The sequence below is a fragment of the Sinocyclocheilus grahami genome, unplaced genomic scaffold, assembly GCF_001515645.1.
Source record: "Sinocyclocheilus grahami isolate Dianchi unplaced genomic scaffold, SAMN03320097.WGS_v1.1 scaffold551.1, whole genome shotgun sequence".
In the NCBI taxonomy this organism is placed as follows: domain Eukaryota; kingdom Metazoa; phylum Chordata; class Actinopteri; order Cypriniformes; family Cyprinidae; genus Sinocyclocheilus; species Sinocyclocheilus grahami.
This window is the reverse complement of record NW_015505730.1, coordinates 348,499-351,314: the sequence shown is the minus strand read 5'-3', so window position 1 is coordinate 351,314 and position 2,816 is coordinate 348,499. Positions and strand designations below refer to the sequence as shown.

At 37.3% G+C, this 2,816-nt stretch overlaps 1 protein-coding gene and 1 long non-coding RNA gene across 2 annotated transcripts in view; one reads left to right on the top strand and one right to left on the bottom strand.

Annotated features, from left to right (window-relative positions):
* Positions 1-1,531: 1,531 nt before the first annotated feature.
* The window catches only part of h6pd (hexose-6-phosphate dehydrogenase (glucose 1-dehydrogenase)), a 4,645-nt gene continuing 3,360 nt past the window's right edge, over positions 1,532-2,816 (top strand). The window contains 1 exon segment of the mRNA XM_016238942.1: positions 1,532-2,623. Within this exon segment, the coding sequence (XP_016094428.1) occupies positions 1,864-2,623 (760 nt within the window). The 5' untranslated portion in view covers positions 1,532-1,863.
* The window catches only part of LOC107555978 (uncharacterized), a 6,264-nt gene continuing 5,837 nt past the window's right edge, over positions 2,390-2,816 (bottom strand). The window contains exon 6 of the long non-coding RNA XR_001605238.1: positions 2,390-2,463. This is a non-coding gene — a long non-coding RNA (uncharacterized lncRNA). The remainder of the gene's footprint in view (positions 2,464-2,816) is intronic.

Genomic DNA, 2,816 nt, shown 5'->3' with positions numbered 1-2,816 from the left:
TCCATAAAATGCATTGCTGTTCTGTTGTAAGTGATCTTAAAGATTCCTAAATGCATCTACTTTCGGAAGGCCAAATAAAGTGCTTTTGCGTTCGCCTAGAAACACACAGCATCTCCCTGACATGGCTGCTTCAACACTAACGGCGGTTACTGAAACCACGCCTTCTTTCTTTGCGTGCACATTTGGGCGGCATTATGCTAATATTTCCACATAGTGAGGTAGATATGTGGGGGCGTGTTAGAACGAGCTGTTTTAGGGGGGCGTGGCAGAGTCTTAACTTTGATAAAGAATATCTCTTTGGTTTTGAGACTTTAGTCTTTGCAACTTCAGGAATCTTATCTATGCACAATCAGCTTGTAACACTCCAAAAAGAAAGGAAAACTTAAAATCGCATCATATGACCCCTTTAATGTTTATATTGTTCACTAGATAATATGAACAGGAGGAATGACCCGAGTGTGTGCTGAATTACATGAGTTCTGTGCAGCAGCTGTTTATTTAACTCGACTGCATCCTGTTATGCTCATTTTATAGTCTTGATTGTTTCAAGGAATTTTTTTATTTATTTTAAGTCTACATAGTGCCTCTATGTTTAACAATTTGCAACACCCAAATGTGCAAACAGTGCTTGCTCTGTCTTGAGCATTAGGGTTGCGTGTACTCTTGTCATCTTTGGCCTTCACACAAGCTTATCATGAAATCAGAATCATCCTGGTTGACAGTTTTCTATAAGATATGTCAGAATGATTCCAGCAATTCTCAACTCTGACATAGTCACCTTATATATTGGATTCTCTCTGTTTGGCCAAGTTGTGTGACCTTTCATTTCATTCAGGTCAACTTTTACCGTAAATGTAGTCTGTTTGTTCTGGGGCTGTTGGCTTAACCTTTATTCTTAGGGTGAATACTTACCTAGAGATTTCATTTGCATTACCGTGGTTCTTGCTTTTACTCATTCCAAATCAGTCCAGGTATAGTATGTCAGTGGATTATGTCACCCTCTTCTTGACTTGGGCCTATCATAGACCATACCGTATAGGCCTATGTATCACAGTAAAACTATTATCGATAAAAATCCACACACCTAATGAGTTCAAATTAACAGGATTTTATTGTGCTGAGTGATTTTAAAATAAGTAAAGAAAAATATGGACTTTGGTACATTAAAAGACACAGTGACTTGCAGACATGACTCATTATTACTGTATATTAACGGTTTTAGTGTTGAAATATCACATAGTGATTATGCAGTGTTGTAATGATGATACGTTGGACTGAATTACATGTAGACAGTAAATAGTATACTGAATATTTAATAATCATAAATACATGATATATATATATATATATATATATATATATATATATATATATATATATATATATATATCATGAAATATTAATATAACATTTGTAAACATTATTTAATTTATAACACTAAAAAGTTATTTTTCCCTACTTTTCATTTTTCAATCCAGTTGCAATTCTTAATACTTCTGAAATGTTTATTTAGGGACTAAAGTCTTATCTTGTTGCAGTGCTGACAGTTCCATATGCTTTATGAGGATTGAGGCTAGTTTGTAATCATCAGCCAAATGTTTGCAAAAGGTGTTCACTTTATACTGAGTTATAGATGAGAAATAAAGCCATCAATAAGCCAATGAAGCAAACCTTATAATCCAGCTTCTGAATACATTCCTTTAAGTTCATGCTTAACCATTCAGTTTTCATAGTTTGGTTTTCTTTTGTTTTTTATACATGTGTGAAATCTTTTCAGAATTTGCATCAACAAATGTTTTTTTACAAACATTCTAAAATCCAGATATTTTTATTATTTTTAAAGGGTGGGTGTGTGATATTACAATGCTTAGGATAAAATGGGAGCTGCTGCTAATGGCCATCATATGCTGGCAGAGAGGCCACACAGATAATCATGAGGCTAAGAAGAGACTTGGGCATGTGACTGTGGTAGTTGTGGGTGGAACAGGTGACTTGGCCAGGAAGTACCTGTGGCAAGGCTTTTTCCAGCTCTATGCTGACCAGGTAGGCAAAGGACACACCTTCTCATTTTACGGTGGGGGCCTTTCGCCGACCGAGAAGGGGACACCGCTGCTGTTTGGGATCTTGAAGGAGCTGGCTTGTCCCCCGGAGCTCTCTGCAGAGCGCTGTACTTTGGTCAAAGACCAGTTCCTGCATCTTTCCAAATATCACCAGCTGAAGACTACTGAGGACTACGAGAAGCTCAGCCAGCAGATCAAACAGCAGCTAGGACAGGAGGGTATGGTCGAAGCAGGGAGGCTCTTCTACCTGTCTGTTCCAGCTTTCACGTATGCAGACATTGCAGAGAAGATCAACAACACCTGCCGCCCCCCATCTGATGCATGGCTCAGGGTGGTACTGGAGAAGCCATTTGGTCACGACCTTTACAGTGCTCAGGCCCTTGACAAAAAACTGTCAGACCAGCTGAAAGAAAAGGAGATGTACAGGATTGACCACTATTTAGGGAAGCAGGTACAATGCTATTTCATTAACACACTATTATTCAAAGGTTTGGCATTGACAAGATTTTTATGTTTTAGAAAAAAGTCTCTCACCAAAGCTCAATTTATTTAATCAAAATACAGTAAAAACCACTAATATTATGAAACACTGAATTTTTGATGAATGAAGAGTGCAAAAGAACATCATGTACTTGAAATAGAAATATTTTGTAACATATCCTTTATGTATTAAAGGGGTCATATGATGCGATTTCAAGTTTTCGTTTCTCATTGGAGTGTTACAAACTCTTGGTGCATAAAGAAGATCTGTAAAGT